General features: G+C 44.2%; 1 protein-coding gene across 4 annotated transcripts in view; it reads left to right on the plus strand.

Annotated features, from left to right (window-relative positions):
- dicer1 (dicer 1, ribonuclease type III) overlaps positions 1-16,677 on the plus strand; it is a 40,002-nt gene extending 23,325 nt beyond the window's left edge. The window contains exons 18-28 of one of the 4 annotated variants that reach the window (XM_056295752.1): positions 5,432-5,537; positions 6,715-6,890; positions 7,545-8,337; positions 8,804-8,956; positions 9,160-9,162; positions 10,756-11,394; positions 11,610-11,865; positions 12,097-12,365; positions 13,373-13,535; positions 14,475-14,550; positions 16,512-16,677. In XM_056295752.1, coding sequence (XP_056151727.1) covers positions 5,432-5,537; positions 6,715-6,890; positions 7,545-8,337; positions 8,804-8,956; positions 9,160-9,162; positions 10,756-11,394; positions 11,610-11,865; positions 12,097-12,365; positions 13,373-13,535; positions 14,475-14,550; positions 16,512-16,677 — 2,800 coding nt within the window. Of the gene's footprint in view, positions 1-5,431; positions 5,538-6,714; positions 6,891-7,544; positions 8,338-8,803; positions 8,961-9,159; positions 9,163-10,755; positions 11,395-11,609; positions 11,866-12,096; positions 12,366-13,372; positions 13,536-14,474; positions 14,551-16,511 lie in introns of all 4 variants that reach the window. The other 3 variants (XM_056295750.1, XM_056295751.1, XM_056295749.1) reach the window with 3 other exon arrangements.
- The last annotated feature ends 390 nt before the right edge of the window (positions 16,678-17,067 follow it).

The raw sequence follows: 17,067 nt of genomic DNA on the forward strand, positions 1-17,067 counted from the left end.
GACTGACATGATCGTGTCCAAGCTAACCTCAGGTCCCCCCTGACACCACGATGGATGGCCTGGTAGCCCACTACATCACAGCCTTATCCCTCCGCTTCGACTCTCTTGCCCCCCTCAAAACCCGGTCTGTCTTCCTTCTCCCATCCAAGGTCTGGCCTCACTGTCCACCTCAAGGCCTTTAAAGACCACACGAAGACCTATAAAAAAAGCTCTCTCCCAGGCCAAAATGCATTACTACTCCACTATCATTGGCAACCAGCAAAATCACCCCAAAATGCTATTCTCCACCATCAAACACTACTTCGCCCCCTTGATGCCCCCTGCCCTTTAGGTTCTCCTAACCTCTGCTCCAAGTTCCCGGACTTCTTCCAGGCCAAAGTGGACTCTATCCACCAGCAGCTTCTGGTACCTGCCCCCCTCCCCCCGCATGCCCCTCAGTTGTAGGATGTTGCTCCCCCTGCTGCGTGCCTATCTTAGTGCTGCCTCTCTTTCTCCCCTTGGATTCTCCTCAAGTTGCAAAGTTGGTCGCCATGGCCAAGACTTCCACCTCTTCCCTGGACCCCATGCCCACTGTCCTGGTCAAGGCATGTTTACCTACCTTGTGCCCCATAATTTTGAACATTTTCAACTCCTCTTTGGAATCTGGCACAGTATCCTCCAGCTTCAAAATGGCTGCAGTCACCCCCATCCTCCAAAAGCCAGGCCTAGACCCAGATGACTTAACTAACTACCGGCCGATCTCCAACCTTCCATTTCTCAGTAAAATTCTGGAAAGAACAGTTGCTACGCAACTCCATCAGCACAATCATGAGCTCTATGAACCCCTCCAATCTGGCTTCAGAGCACAGCACAACACGGAGACTGCCCTTATCAAAATCACCAATGACCTCATTGCTGCTGATTCCAGCCACATCAGTATTCTCATCCTCCTGGACCTCTCTGCAGTCTTCGACACTGTTTCCCACACCATTCTCCTCAACCACTTATCAGAATACCTAGGCCTCACTGGTGTAGCTCTCTCCTGGTTCCAGTCATATCTTGCCAAAAGCAAACCGTTTCAGAGACTCCAGTTCCACCCTAGCCACAGTCAACCAAGGCGTGTCACAAGGCTCTGTGCTTGGACCCCTCCTCTTTACATGCTCCCCCTTGGTCAGATCATCCACCACCACGGTTTTAAGTTTCCATTGCTACGCTGATGACATGCAGCTTTATCTCTGCACTAGACCATCCTCTCGGCTCCCTTGTCAACTGCCTCCACCAAATAAAAATCTGGACGTCATCAAATCTACTCAAGCTAAATAGCAATAAGACTGAGCTCATGGTTGTGGCTCCCAAGGCGCTGGTTCGGAAGGTTGGAGATCTTTTCCTCCATGTGGATGGCTGCGCCATCTGCCCATCCACACAAGTCCACAATCTTGGTGTCATTCTGGACTCTGTCCTCTCATTCCAGTCACACATCAAATCCATCACCAAATATGCTTTCTTTCACCTCAAAAACATCTCCAGACTCCGGCCATTACGCTCAGACTCCGTGGCAGAGACCCTCATCCATGCCTTCATCACCTCCCCGCCTGGATTATTACAATGGAGCCCTGTCCTGTGGTACCGAGCAGAGACCCTCATCCGTGCCTTCATCACGTCCTGTCTGGATTATTACAATGGAGTCCTGTCCTGTGGTACCTAGCAAAGCCCTGGACAGGCTTCAGTATGTGCAGAATTCAACTGCCAGGGTGCCCACCTCCACCAGGCCCTGGCAACACATCATTCCCACCCTTGTCCACCTTCACGGTCTCCCAATCAAATCCCGCATTTCTTATAAAATCCTCCTCACCTATAAATTCCTCCATGCCCTTACCCCCCAGTACCTATCATACCTCCTCAACCCCAATATTCCCTCCCGGAATCCGCGGTCCGCAGACATGGGCTTGCTTTCCATCCCCTACACCAGCCTGTGGACTTTTGGGGATCGAACCTTTAGTGTGGCAGCCCCCACCCACCCTTTGGAACTCTATTCCAGGAGAGATCCGCAATGCTGCTTCTTTGGACAATTTTAAAAGACTACTGAAAACCTACCTTTTTACTAAGGCCTATGGTCTGTAGTCTTTTAAAATCATTGTATATAGCATCCTTGGGTTCCTTGAAAGGCACTATACAAAACTAAGTTGTTGTTGTTGTTGTTGGAGTGTGAAAATTAATAATTGTTTGTGGGGCGAAAAAAAAGCAGCACTACCACGGCTGTCTGCCTCGTGAATACTTGCGAGGGCCTTGGCCGCTGCGGTGAACACGCTGCATGACGGACAGGAGTCACACAACATTGCTGTCATTAGTTGAAAATGTAATGTAGGTCAAGCTGAAACGAGCAAATAATTAACTCAACAACAACCGTGTGGTAAAGACGGCAGTGAGGTCACAACCCAACTCAGCTGCAGAGAGAGAGATTTTCACTCCAAACAATCTAAAAAGCCCAGATTGGAAATACGAATTTTGGTCAGAAAATGGGAAAAATTGGGGAACCTCAAGATAAAGTTGTGTGCAAGCCATGTAAGCCACAGTTAGCTTACTGTTCCACCACTAGTAACCTGAGGGCACATGGAAAAATACTATCAAATTGTTTATTTAAACCAGTATGAATATTACCCAATCTGTATAGAAATTAGGCTATGGAATAACACATCAGTTACGAATCATTCGTCCCGCTCTGAGAGACGGCGCGGTCTCATTTCTCACTCTAGCATCAACCACAGCGCAGAGAGAGAGAGAGAGAGAGAGCGGTCTATGGTCTTTAAATGAAGTTTTACGGTATAGGACATTATTTTATTTGTGGGTTGTTTTGTAATGTGTAGGTATGTAGCTCTCTTAAAAGACATGTTTACGTTGACATACACTACTGTTCAAAGGTTTGGGATCACCCAAACAATTTTGTGTTTTCCATGAAAAGTCACACTTATTCACCACCATATGTTGTGAAATGAATAGAAAATAGAGTCAAGACATTGACAAGGTTAGAAATAATGATTTGTATTTGAAATAAGATTTTTTTTACATCAAACTTTGCTTTCGTCAAAGAATCCTCCATTTGCAGCAATTACAGCATTGCAGACCTTTGGCATTCTAGCTGTTAATTTGTTGAGGTAATCTGGAGAAATTGCACCCCACGCTTCCAGAAGCAGCTCCCACAAGTTGGATTGGTTGGATGGGCACTTCTTTGAGCAGATTGAGTTTCTGGAGCATCACATTTGTGGGGTCAATTAAACGCTCAAAATGGCCAGAAAAAGAGAACTTTCATCTGAAACTCGACAGTCTATTCTTGTTCTTAGAAATGAAGGCTATTCCATGCGAGAAATTGCTAAGAAATTGAAGATTTCCTACACCGGTGTGTACTACTCCCTTCAGAGGACAGCACAAACAGGCTCTAACCAGAGTAGAAAAAGAAGTGGGAGGCCGCGTTGCACAACTGAGCAAGAAGATAAGTACATTAGAGTCTCTAGTTTGAGAAACAGACGCCTCACAGGTCCCCAACTGGCATCTTCATTAAATAGTACCTGTTAGAGCCTGTTTGTGCTGTCCTCTGAAGGGAGTAGTACACACCGGTGTAGGAAATCTTCAATTTCTTAGCAATTTCTCGCATGGAATAGCCTTCATTTCTAAGAACAAGAATAGACTGTCGAGTTTCAGATGAAAGTTCTCTTTTTCTGGCCATTTTGAGCGTTTAATTGACCCCACAAATGTGATGCTCCAGAAACTCAATCTGCTCAAAGAAGTGCCCATCCAACCAATCCAACTTGTGGGAGCTGCTTCTGGAAGCGTGGGGTGCAATTTCTCCAGATTACCTCAACAAATTAACAGCTAGAATGCCAAAGGTCTGCAATGCTGTAATTGCTGCAAATGGAGGATTCTTTGACGAAAGCAAAGTTTGATGTAAAAAAAATCTTATTTCAAATACAAATCATTATTTCTAACCTTGTCAATGTCTTGACTCTATTTTCTATTCATTTCACAACATATGGTGGTGAATAAGTGTGACTTTTCATGGAAAACACGAAATTGTTTGGGTGATCCCAAACTTTTGAACGGTAGTGTAAATATACCTATACAAGTAGCTATGTCTCTCGTTTTATTGGTTTGCCCTCTTATGGACATAATGCGCAAAAATATATTCGAATGGGTTCGAACCTATGTGTTTTTTTTTAGAAGGAATAATGGAACGTCATTTTTGGCCAGTTTTGACAGCCCTGGTGTGTGGTTGACCTCAGTTGGCTGTATTTTTCTTAGTGAGCCGGCCAGGATGGAGGAGACTTAGACTGTTGCTGTGTCTAACCAGCCGGAATCGTACGACATTTCCCATGAAAATTAAAAACTGCCCCACAAGAGACACGCTGCCTGGCTGGCAGCGAGTGTGGAGACGGGCATTGAACGTAAATAAATAGAAAATGTATTACTGATGTCAATTCATATTTTGCGATATTTGTTAGCTAGATTATCTTGGCTAAACAAATATAACTTGTACACCAATGGTCTTCCTCCGTATTTGTCCATGAAACTATGAAAACATGTACAAGTGAGAAAATTAACTGAAAACGTTTATTTGTCTTTCTCTGGACAGTGTATAGTTTCCCATCGCAAAACCACCATCATGTGTGACCGACAACCACAACCACTCAAACAGACTACGAACCAGCAAATTTAGTTCTGTGTGGGTCACATCCTGCACTGCCCACATTCAGCACGGCAAGATATGAATTTGGCCTCGGTGGGCAGTTGTCAATTCGCCTGCTTTCGCACACGTGTGACCGTAGCCTTACGCAAGTTTTTCTGCACAAGTTCCTCAGGTTTCTGTTTTCACTGAGAAAACTCAAATTGCCGGGCATCCGGGCAGCGTGGCGGTCTATTCCGTTGCCTACCAACAGGGGGATGGTGGTTCGAGTCCCACCGGCTTGGTCGGGCGTCCCTACAGAGACAATTGGCCGTGTCTGTGGTTGGGAAGCTGGATGTGGATATGTGTCCTGGTCGCTGCCCTAGCACCTCCCCTCGTCAGTCGGGGCGCCTGTGAAACTCCTCATTGTCAGGTGAAAAGAAGCGGCTGGTGACTCCACATGTATCGGGGGAGGCATGTGGTAGTCTGCAGCCCTCCCCGGATCAGCAGAGGGGGTGGAGCAGCGACCGGGACGGCTCGGAAGAGTGAGGCGATTGGCCAAGTACGATTGGAGAGAAAATCCAAAACAAAAACAAAAAAACCCTCAAATTTTGTGTTTTGGAATTGAATTGATTGCAGCCCCGAATCTTCAAAATGTGCGACCGCCCTTACTTTCCAAGCCCAGTAAGTCTTTAGGCCTCATCGTAATGTTGGCTCTCGGTGAGCTTTTGTTTTTCGGTTATCTGTTTCTGTCATCCATCTCACCCGTTCAACATGTCCGTGTTCTTGTATCTTCAGACTTAACCTGTTGACACCTCGGCATCTCAACCAGAAAGGTAAAGCGCTGCCGCTCAGCAGTGCTGAGAAGAGGAAGGCCAAGTGGGAAAGTCTTCAGAATAAACAGGTAGTGGGACCACAGCGATCTCCTCGGTTTTCCTCCTATCAAGACTGCCTTTGGCATGAAACTGGACGTATCCGTTTCTGCATTACTTTGTGAGCGGATTCGGGTTTCGAGAAATGGTGATGAGAGCTGTTTGTTTGCCGGGCTTCATGTTTCCACTGTTGTACACGGTTTTAGGGAATCAGGTTTACTTTATATATTAAGTCAAGCAAAATGTCCCATGTTTTATACACAGTGCATATGACATTAATAGATGCCTTAAACTGGTGTTGCTAATAACCGTAGTCTGGATTTCAAGACAGTTTTTAGATAAAAGACGAAAGAATGAAAAGATGGCGTTGGCGCCTGAAACTCTGCCGAGGCGGAGGAGGACGTGAAGGACACTGTTTCATTCTGTTTTCAAACTCTTGAGTCAAGGGAAAAGTGCTTATGACTCAGACTCCAGAGTGAATGTAGATGGATATTGGGATCATTGAAAACAAATGGGAGAAAGAAAATAAGCTTGTGGAGACACTGACTGCATTATCTGCTGGCAGAGACACAGACACGTCTTGTCTTCAACAACACACCGACTGACGGTCAAGAGCCAAAGGAGAATAGAATAGAATAGAATACTCTTTATTAGTTATTTTGTACATGCATATAAATGAAATTTGTTCTCTGCATTTAACCCATCTTATTGTATAGGAGCAGTGGGTGGCTGCAGCACCTGGGGACCAACTCCAGTTCTGCTTGCTCGGGGGCACAGGCAGGAGTATTAACCCTAACATGCATGTCTTTTTGATGGTGGGAGGAAACCGGAGCATCCAGAGGAAACCCACGCAGACGCGCGGAGAACATGCAAACTCCACACAGGACGACCTGGGGTTTGAACCCAGGACCTGCATTGTCAAAAAATGTCCAAGTCCTACCCCACTTTGCTTTAAGATGATCTGTGCTACATCTCCATCTGTCGGTTACCCCTAGAGGGAATTGATGGCAAATCTATCTATGTATCGTACGTTGCATAAAAGTCGGTCTCTGTTGTTCTTCATGGGGTGTCGGAAGAAGTGTAGAAAGTTGCCAAGTGCTGATTGTTGGGTTGCTGTGCCAGTCATTCTATCAGCTGTGTTCAAATGATACTTTTTTTGGACATAAGATTGGACATTTTCAGCATGAGCTAAACCGCCCTGTTTTACAGATTCTTGTTCCAGAGCTGTGTGCCATTCATCCCATCCCCGCCTCCCTGTGGAGGAAGGCGGTGTGTCTACCCAGCATCCTCTACCGCCTACACTGCCTCCTCACGGCAGAGGAGCTAAGAGCCCAGACGGCCATTGAAGCTGGAGTTGGAGCTCAGACCCTACCTCCTGACTTCAGGTCCGTCCCAAACATGCAGAATAAACCACACCACCTGGTGTCCATCAAGGGTATTTAATAGAATAAAACTTGAAAAAGGTGATTTTTTTTTTCCGAACATAATTTGACCGAGCTTTTAACCCAGTTTTGATTGATTCACAAAGTACATTGCTAAATGTGGAAAAATAACCTTCATGAAGTTATTCCAATTAAAAAAAAAAGTTTCCTTACTAGACAAAACCAACAAAAACCTTTGAAACGAAAGCTGTGCGCTATCCTTCAGATTTATTTTTTATTTTTATTCGACGGAAAGTTTCTTGAGAGATGATAGCTTTTATGAGAGAAACCTAGCCAGGGTTTTAGAGAATGGGCGTACGCCATCCATGTTTTACAAATCACATGAACACAATACAGCGGTTAGTTGGGGAAAGAGCAGCCTTTTCTGTTAAACGTGATGACATTTCTCCTGATCAAACCCTGAACATGGTGCTTAAAATCATCAAGTGAGGGCAAAGTCTCTGGTTCATTAATTTTAGATATTTCTATTGTACATTTTTCAGTTCACAGAGAGAAAAGCCAAATGTCCTTTGTGCACAACTAGCGTAAGAGTCTATAACAAGAATAATAGGGGGAAAGATTTGCTGACGTTTTGCATGGCTCCCTTTGTTGCCACAGATATCCAAACCTAGACTTCGGGTGGAAGAGGTCCATCGACAGCAAAACTTTCATCTCCTGTCACGAGTTGTGTGCTGAGGATGAAGAGGGTCCCTGTAAGCACCTGTCAGCTGTAGCCCCTGAACCTGACGCACACCAACCCTGTAGCCACCCCTCTTCCCCATCTGAGCAATGTCCCTCAGAGAGCCAGGGGCCATTAGTGGCTCTGCAGCATGGAGAGGTCGCATGCACCAGGAACCTTACCAACGGCACTGCTGAAGTCGCCAATTGCGGGGACAACGGCCACCAAGAAGAGCACCTTCACCAACATGACAATTGCCAACACTCCCAGCCTAACTCCCCTGAGCTGGAGAGCCCCGAATCAAAACAAACCACTACCTCATTTCCTGTGCAGCCCTCTCCCAGCTTCAAAAAGTTCAGCACAAGCCCCACCCGATCACAGCCCCAGCCTAGTGATGAATGTACACAAGGGAGGACCTCAGACCATGTGAAAAAAGCTACCTCAGTCTGCAGCCTGGCAGCCATGGGACAGGACGCTTCCACAGCACCTTCAACTAACCCCGTGGATCATCCCCAGCCCAGCACTGTGGCAGGGGACTCTCCCAAAAGCCTGGGGCCCAACCCGGGCCTCATCTTACAGGCCTTGACCCTATCCAATGCTAGCGATGGCTTCAATCTGGAACGACTGGAGATGCTGGGCGACTCCTTCCTTAAGCACGCCATCACCACATACCTGTTCTGTACCTACCCTGACGCCCATGAGGGTCGCCTGTCGTACATGCGTAGCAAAAAGGTTAGACTCTTTGCAGAATAAAGTCTGTACTCTAGAGCCCTTTATAGAACGACAACTTGATCTAAATTATCAGCAAATCACTACACAATTGTGTAAGCCATCATAGCTGTACTGTTTAGTTCTGTAAATTAGAGAGCGGGTTTGTCACGCTAATACTTTCATATACGGCTATTTATGGATTCCTCATTCAGCCTGTAGGCACTGTGGTAATATAAGCAGCTTGATTCAGAATAGAGTATGCATCGCATGTGTTTGATTCCTACATACGCTTGTTACGTTTGACTTGCATTCACTTAATTTAAAATGTAAATTAAAACTGTTGATATATCAATGACAGGGTTTGATGTGAAACACTATGGCTTCAAAAGCTTTTGTCTTAGTTTAATTTTGAAGCCAATACACACTCATTTTTTTATGAATACAATCCTACCGTATTGTTAAATCAGTGTTTTGACCGATCCAATAGGTGAGCAACTGTAACCTCTACCGTCTGGGAAAGAAAAGAGGACTCCCCAGTCGGATGGTGGTGTCCATCTTCGACCCTCCGGTCAATTGGTTGCCTCCTGGCTATGTGGTCAACCAGGACAAGAGCAGCACAGACAAATGGGATTCAGATGAGGTCAGTGGCTCTTTCCTTTTGTATGTGATCCATGAGGTTGTTCGATTGCCTCTGTCTTATTTTGTCAGCTGTGCATGTTTGCTCACGTTTCTGAGTTCCCCATGTATGTGTCTGCTATAAAGAGGCATAGCCACTAGGGGGTGAGGTTCTGCCTGATTTGCAGGTCTCCACTTGCTGTTTGCCATACACCGCTCTAATAACAGACAGTACCAAGAGGCAATATCTGTGCTAACCCCGTGCAATGGGAGCTTAATTACTTTTGGTGTGTTGATTGGAATTGTTATTTTACACCCATTAAACCTTGCATGCTGTTGCAAGGAGAGTCTCTTATGTCATTAAGACACGGTGTTAGACATAGAATGCAAAAGACTAATCTTACAGCGCAAGTGTCATGGCTGGTTTCCGTCTGACAGAGCTGTCGTTTTCCCGCTCGGCGCCCACGTTGTTTAAATAGCCGATGTACTTGCGCCCATCTCTGCGCCCACGAGGTGTGGTCAGGCGTGTTGCTATCTTGAGGCAGCGGAAAGCAATTGTGCCGTTGACCAGCGAAAACCTGGTCTAAAGTCAGTAGCACAGTATTTTGCCGCTATTTAAAGGGCGCAATGTTCAGACGGTAAGACGCGCCTCCTGGGCGGGTGCACGACGCGTGTACACTCCGCTTGTTACACACTCCGGGACGCGCAGCAGTGCCCAAAATGGCAAAAGATGACAACTGTAAGTAAACATTACAATGTGGGAGATTATTATCGTGTACATCTTGATATTTAAAAAAATAAATGTCAAAATGGTTATAGTAGTTATCAGAATTAGCTAATCGTAGTAATGAGGTATGAAATTGGCTAATTTGACCAATCGTGGTAATACACATCGGTATCTAAACGGACCCGTCAGGTCGAGACCCATCAAACATCAGAGCCTGTCGAGCAGCGATCGGAGACGGATCGACTTCCCCGCAACGTCAATGCAAGACCATGCCAGTTGAACGGGGAGCGTTGGTGGATTCCTGCAGCTCCCGTAGGTGGTTCGCTCACGCGCTTTCACATCGCGCACGAGCAGATCCGTTTCCTTAGCAGAAAACTTGGTTTCGCCGAACTTGGCGAATCCGCCATTTAAATGGCAATGCGGCAAGGTGCGAGCAACCTGGCTTTTAAAGGGAATTCATGTTATCCCCAAAACACACCTATGATTAATTAAGAGGCTAAGTACAACCCTTTTGCAACTTAAATGTTGTGCCCAGCTTATGTGCTGTCTGAGTAGCAAAGGTGGATTTGGACACCCCCTAAATGCACTTGCGCCATGCGCTTTAGACCGTGCGCTATAGGTCGTTTAAACAGGGCGGCTAGTTTTTAGAGCTTAGAATTGGTTGTAGCGGGAGAAAGAGGTTATAATTTTTGTTACTTTTTCAAGTTTTGACATGGATTCTGCTTTCATTGGGGTTTTTTTGGGTTTTTTTTTCACAAACAAGCAAATAATGCATATCTTCCATGATAAGGTGAATGTGTGAATCATGGAGTTGGTGAGCCAGCATCTCATTCCACTTTCCAAAGGCCCGTTTAGCTGACCTTGTGCTGGTATTTGTTCTGAAATCCATTAATCTCATCACATCCCATTCAACAATTGCATATGTTTGAGTGAGGTAGTCCTGAGTCAGAAAGAAGATTGTGATAAATCACGTCAGTAAATATTAAAAGTTTTAATTTGTCTCCTTCTGGGTCACTACTCGGCATTTCTCCATTTACTTCTTTTTCTTTTGGCTGCCTCGCTCTCACTCTTTTTCCTTCTTGGTCTTGTCCACTCAGGCCAAAGAAGAGCTCCTGGCCAATGGACAGTCGAGAGAGGTCTATGAGGAAGATGATGATGAGGAAGCAGATGAAGGGGACATGGATGAGGAGCTGATGTTGAAGGATGAGCCAAAAGATGAGGTCAACATGGAGGACGACCTGGAGTACTACCAGGAGCACATCAAGTTCATTGACAACATGCTGATGGGCTCTGGTGCCTTTGGCAAGAAGATCTCCCTCAGCGCCTTCTCCTCCTTGGCTACCCCTCCCCCTACCTCCTCCCCTGCCCCTGAATCACCCTATGAATGGAAGGGCCCCAAGAAGCCTCCGCACCACGCCACAGCTCACTACCCTTCAGAGGCAGTGCCTGGTGGCCCTTCAGCTGAGGAGTTTGACTACAGCTCGTGGGATGCCATGTGCTATTTGGACCCTAGCAAAGCAGGGGAGGAGGATGACTTTGTGGTGGGCTTCTGGAATCCCTCGGAGGAGAACTGCGGGGCAGAAATGGGCAAGCAGTCCATCTCTTATGACCTGCACACAGAGCAGTGCATCGCTGACAAGAGCATCGCAGACTGTGTGGAGGCTTTGCTGGGCTGCTACCTGACCAGCTGTGGAGAAAGAGCAGCCCAGATGTTCCTCTGCTCTCTTGGCCTCAAGGTTAGGACCTCCTACACTGCTATCGAATTTTGACATCTTGATGCCTGACCACTATGGATAAAATCCTGCTTTGGCTTGCCAAAGGCTTTTGAAACCTATCCAAACAGCTGAACTCAGTTATGGCATGGTCTTGTAACAGTGTTGTAAGAAGTTATGAAATTGAGTTTGTTCTGCTACTTCCTTGATACTTCTGTGACATTTGTCATTGAAAACAGGTGTTACCGGTTGAGCGAAGGACATTGATGGACATAGACTTGTCAAGCTCACAGACAAACACCCTCGACATCCGTTATGGCTGGCTTAAGATCCCACCCCGTTGCATGTTGGACCATCCAGATGCAGAGCGCACTCTCAACCACCTCATCTCTGGTTTTGAGAACTTTGAGAGGAAGATCAACTACACGTTCCAGAATAAGGCCTACCTTCTGCAGGCCTTTACCCATGCATCCTACCATTACAATACCATTACAGGTCAGTTCTCCCCATGACAGCTGTTACTGCATTGGATATTCGAGTGAAACGCCATTCCCCGAGTTCAAACCCACTGTTATATCGGGGCTGGCAAGGTGGTTAGATTATCACTACTGCATCAGATAACCACTGCCCTCTTGATAGATAAATGTGCGGTTGTCATCTTGCAGCTGATCCAAATAAACATTTGATTGAGGGTTTTTTCCCCATGGTATTATTTTTCTCACCTAGATTGTTACCAGCGGCTTGAGTTCCTTGGTGATGCAATTCTAGACTACCTCATTACGAAGCACCTTTATGAAGACCCCCGCCAGCACTCGCCTGGTGTGCTGACCGACCTGCGCTCGGCACTCGTTAACAACACCATCTTCGCCTCTCTGGCTGTGAAGTACGACTACCACAAGTACTTCAAGGCCATCTCGCCTGAGCTTTTCCACGTCATTGACGACTTTGTGCAATTTCAGCTGGAGAAGAACGAGATGCAAGGCATGGACTCTGAGGTGGGTCCCCGATGTCAGGTATTGCTCTGGTTTGCCGTAATACCTGGAGTCGGCACCGCTGAACAAATCCACCAAGGAGGAAACGTGGTTTTGTTTGTTTTGATCACTTTTGTTTTTAAACTAATGTACTGTTTACACTAATCCTGAAGGCTGTTTTCTGTTTCACTCGCTGTCCTCCATGTTGATACCGGTAATCGGCCAGCCCAGAGGGCCGTTGTAACTGAAATAGCCCGAAGTGTTATTTTGTCAGCGCCTTCCCCACCTCCGAACAGAAAAAACATGGCTCGCTTTTAGCTGTTGGTGTTGTAATGTAGACTTAGTCTACCATTTTTTTTATATTTCAAGAATGTTCTTTCTTCGGTCTTACTGCTGCCTACCGTCCACATTTGGCTGCTGTGTGAAGAACTTAAAATGCTTTGCGTCAAATCAATTTTGCTGGGGAAAGTCCTACTAGACAGTAACATTACAACGAGCAGCTACGTATGCATTAATGATCTGGCAATAGGAGGTATCCTAAAGAACAGTTGTTTGGATGTAAAGCTTCAGGGTTTCAGCTTTTAACATTCTTAAAATGGTCCCTGTAAAAACCGCTGCCAGCTTTTGTAAATCTGTTTCTTATATTAGTGATTTAGATATAGTGGGAAAATACAGTTGGTTCTGATTTGTCTGGAAATGGTTATCTTGGCACTAAATAGCCTCTTGTTCTGTTGCAGTGGTTGTTTTACGCCTGAAGGCCAATGTGGATACACAAAAGAGACCAAATTTAACAAATTAGCTGAAAAGGAATATCCTCAACGAAGTTGCACCCACTCCACACCGCTATATACGTCATCGCGTAGTAATGCTCGTCATGTGTTACATTTGTGTGCAGCCGTGAGTTTTCACCCAGGAGATGTCCGTTTTAAAGCACTTTGAAAAAAAGCGTACTTCATACTCGTGTTCAATACACTTGAGAGGCGGTGTGTTTATGGGGGCATAACAGCTGCTTTGCATGTTTCTCCTCTCAGCTGCGGCGCTCTGAAGAAGACGAGGAGAAGGAGGAGGACATTGAGGTCCCCAAGGCCATGGGGGATATCTTTGAGTCGCTAGCCGGAGCCATCTACATGGATAGCAGGATGTCACTGGAGACAGTGTGGCAGGTGTATTATCCCATGATGAGGCCACTCATAGGTAAGGGGAACCGGAGGGGGGACATTTCGTATTTCTATTCGTTGATTATTTAACACTAAGATGACCAAGCTGCTCATTTGGACCGTTTCGGGTTTTCAAAGTTTAATAACTTGGGGGGGGGGGGGGATACAGACCTGCCGCTCCCTGAATGCTCCTAAAATTGCAAATATTTGCATTAAAATGAGTTTTAGATCAATTGCACAAAAAAGAAAATTATGATAAGATCTACCTAAAACGACCACGAGCGGTCAAAATGACCGCTCGTAATTTGTGCGTCATCTCCGTATTTATGACGTGTGTTGGTCGTGCCATTTCCTTGGTGAAGTTCGTTGCTCTGTCCTAGAAACACACTAGCGTCCTCCAGTGCAGAGAAATAGTCTAAACTTGATTTTTAATTATTTCCAGCATGTCTGGTTACAGACGCACCATGACTACCACCGAGGCGTTGCAGAATTAACAGGCATTGGACAGCGGCCATTTTAAATTGTTTGAAAAGTAGCATTGAAGTTGTTAAAATGTTAATTTTGGTGTCAGTTAGTTTCCTAACAGACATACTAACATATGTAATGCATTAATATCTCAGTTGGGTATTTATCTTGACACAATATAGTTTAAAAACTGTGGCGGTCATTTTGCCCGTGGTGGATTTAGGTAGGAGGGACATCCCGGTCGTTCTGGTGTTGACAGCTCATGTAGGGCCTGCAAAACATCTGCCTTAAGATTTGGGGGTTGTGATGACATACGGGGGGGGGGGGTATATTAGGGTTGATGTGGTATTTTATCAGATTCAGAATACTCGATTCACCCCCGGGGGGAATTTGGGTTCTGTTAGACACTCAAGCTCGAGTAAGAAAAAACTAACAAGATAACAAGAAAATTGAAGCAAATAGAAATAAAAGTTATTTTGTCATAATTTTTTTTTTTTTGTATCCCTTGTAGAGAAATTCTCTGCCAACGTGCCCCGCTCTCCTGTGAGGGAGCTGCTAGAGATGGAACCAGAAACTGCCAAGTTCAGGTGAGGGATCTTTTTTACATCCTCTTCTACATTTTACAGACGGATCTTGTAAAACATTCGGTAATACTTTAGTATGGGGAACGTAGTCACCATTAATTAGGTGCTTATTAGCATGCAAATTAGCAACATATTGGCTCTTAATTGGTCATTATTACGTACTCATTAATGCCTTATTCTGCATGGCCTTATTATACAACCAGTAAGCCATTAACTATGAGTTTTCCCTCTATAACCTCAGAAGTATTGCTTATTAGTAGTACCATCTCAATATGCTTTGCTTAGTATGGCCTTTATAAGGAGGTAGTACCACAAGAAGAGTTATTCTCCCTTACTAACACTTAATGAATATGGTCTGTTCTTACATAACAACACACAAAACTACAAGTGTTCATAGTGTTAAATTACTCTAAATTAAGTTTTTGTTACTTAGAATATGTTCCCCATACTAAAGTGACATCTTGATCATTACTAATTCACTAGTAATTAAGTTTTTTTATGTTCCCCATACTAAAGTGACCTGTTGATCATTTCTAATTCACTAGTAATTAAGTTTTTTTACTTAGAATATGTTCCCCATACTAAAGTGACATCTTGATCATTACTAATTCACTAGTAATTAAGTGTTTGTTACTTAGAATATGTTCCCCATACTAAAGTGACATCTTGATCATTACTAATTCACTAGTAATTAAGTGTTTGTTACTTAGAATATGTTCCCCATACTAAAGTGACATCTTGATCATTACTAATTCACTAGTAATTAAGTTTTTTGTTACTTAGAATATGTTCCCCATACTAAAGTGACATCTTGATCATTACTAATTCACTAGTAATTAAGTGTTTGTTACTTAGAATATGTTCCCCATACTAAAGTGACATCTTGATCATTACTAATTCACTAGTAATTAAGTTTTTTTACTTAGAATATGTTCCCTATACTAAAGTGACCTGTTGATCATTACTAATTCACTAGTAATTAAGTTGTTGTTACTTAGAATATGTTCCCCATACTAAAGTGACATCTTGATCATTACTAATTCACTAGTAATTAAGTTTTTTTACTTAGAATATGTTCCCCATACTAAAGTGACATCTTGATCATTACTAATTCACTAGTAATTAAGTTGTTGTTACTTAGAATATGTTCCCCATACTAAAGTGACATCTTGATCATTACTAATTCACTAGTAATTAAGTTGTTGTTACTTAGAATATGTTCCCCATACTAAAGTGACATCTTGATCATTACTAATTCACTAGTAATTAAGTTTTTGTTACTTAGAATATGTTCCCCATACTAAAGTGACACCTTGATCATTACTAATTCACTAGTAATTAAGTTTTTGTTACTTATAATATTTTCCCCATACTAAAGTGACACCTTGATCATTACTAATTCACTAGTAATTAAGTTTTTGTTACTTAGAATATGTTCCCCATACTAAAGTGACCTGTTGATCATTACTAATTCACTAGTAATTAAGTTTTTTTACTTAGAATATGTTCCCTATACTAAAGTGACCTGTTGATCATTACTAATTCACTAGTAATTAAGTTGTTGTTACTTAGAATATGTTCCCCATACTAAAGTGACATCTTGATCATTACTAATTCACTAGTAATTAAGTTGTTGTTACTTAGAATATGTTCCCCATACTAAAGTGACCTGTTGATCATTACTAATTCACTAGTAATTAAGTTTTTTTACTTAGAATATGTTCCCCATACTAAAGTGACCTGTTGATCATTACTAATTCACTAGTAATTAAGTTTTTTTACTTAGAATATGTTCCCCATACTAAAGTGTTACCAAACATTCATACCGGCTGCTTTTTGTGTACGGGCCGTTGTGTCTGTTCAACACGAGCCCAGGCACTGAATTGCCAGAATCGGATTTCAGAGAGAGAGAAAAAATACATGAAATAAAACTCAACGTGCCGTCCACCTTCCTCCCCATGCAGCCCCGCGGAGCGGACCTACGACGGCAAGGTGCGAGTGACGGTGGAGGTCGTGGGGAAGGGCAAGTTCAAAGGAGTGGGCCGCAGCTATCGGATCGCCAAGTCTGCAGCGGCGCGACGGGCCCTGCGCAGCCTCAAAGCCAATCAACCTCAGGTCCAAAACAACTGAGCTCCTCGTGCCAGCTCCCGCCGTTAGCACCCAAGCTACTAAAGTTAACGGGGGGGGGGGGAGGAGGAGGAGGAGGGAGGGGGGGGGGAGGGGTGGAAATGAAAAAAACATTTTTTTTTTTAATTTTTTTTTACAAATTCAAGGCGACAGTCATAGCACCACGCTAGCCCTGTATCTTCAGCCTTCGATGGCACAAACCAAGGCAGCCAGGGAACACTGTACGGACACGAGAAGCAGACTGATCTCATGACGGATTTCACTTTGGGTGTTCTTTCTTTTCCTTGTCTCTTTTCTCCTTTTTTTTCTTTTTCTTTTTTCTTTTTTTTGCGCAGACACAATCTTTACTTTCCTTCTCCGCTTTGTGTAATCACACGAGTGCTTTATTAACGT

Source organism: Lampris incognitus, chromosome 16 (genome assembly GCF_029633865.1).
Source record: "Lampris incognitus isolate fLamInc1 chromosome 16, fLamInc1.hap2, whole genome shotgun sequence".
NCBI lineage: Eukaryota > Metazoa > Chordata > Actinopteri > Lampriformes > Lampridae > Lampris > Lampris incognitus.